The 669-nt window shown below is 48.6% G+C and overlaps 1 protein-coding gene across 1 annotated transcript in view; it reads right to left on the bottom strand.

Moving 5' to 3' along the window:
* The window catches only part of LOC119591566 (inactive rhomboid protein 1-like), a gene marked incomplete at its 5' end in the record, with an annotated part of 17044 nt that overhangs the window by 14157 nt on the left and 2218 nt on the right, over positions 1–669 (bottom strand). The window contains 1 exon segment of the mRNA XM_037940327.1: positions 409–592. Coding sequence (XP_037796255.1) covers positions 409–592 — 184 coding nt within the window.

Here is a 669-nt window from a genome sequence, read left to right as displayed (position 1 = left end):
GCTTCTATGCATAAGTAGCTTGTATAACTCTGAGTACCATTCAAATTATGAATCTGTTTTACCCTTATATCCTGACAGTACTTTTCTAGAAAATTTTATTTTTGCTTTATAAGTAGACAATACTCTGCCCATCTTCCCCACCTCCTATTTTCTCCTCCCTTCTTTCCTTTCCTTTCTCCTATCATCCTCCTCTCCCTCCCATTTCCCTTCTTTCCCTCTCACCTTCCTTTCCTGCCTCTGACCACCTTTCTCTCCGTCTCTCTTTCTTACATCTCCCATCTTCCCCTACCTCCTATCTCCCACCTTCCTCTCTCACCTTCCATCTTCATCACCCTCTTTTTCCCTCTTCCTCCCTCCCTCCCATGCCCCCCGCCCCAATCTAACTCCCTCTTCTTCCATCACTCTCACCTCTGGTAAGGCGTGGAAGTCACTGGTGAAAGACAGTGTGTGGTGGGTAGTGTTGCTGTGGTCCTTGAGCTGGCCATACTTGCGACTTGCCAGGCGCTTGCGCTTTTCCTGCCATCGCAGTCGCTGGCCCTCCTCACAGGCCTCGTCCAGTCCAAAGAACTCTCGCGTCTCCTTCTTCACATATCTGCAGGTGATGTATCAGGTTAGAGTTTGAGGGCAGGACCATAGAAGAAAGGCTAAGAAGGCTTGCTAGTGTGTATA

The sequence above is a fragment of the Penaeus monodon genome, chromosome 28 (genome assembly GCF_015228065.2).
Source record: "Penaeus monodon isolate SGIC_2016 chromosome 28, NSTDA_Pmon_1, whole genome shotgun sequence".
NCBI lineage: Eukaryota > Metazoa > Arthropoda > Malacostraca > Decapoda > Penaeidae > Penaeus > Penaeus monodon.
This window is presented reverse-complemented; position numbering and strand designations above follow the sequence as displayed.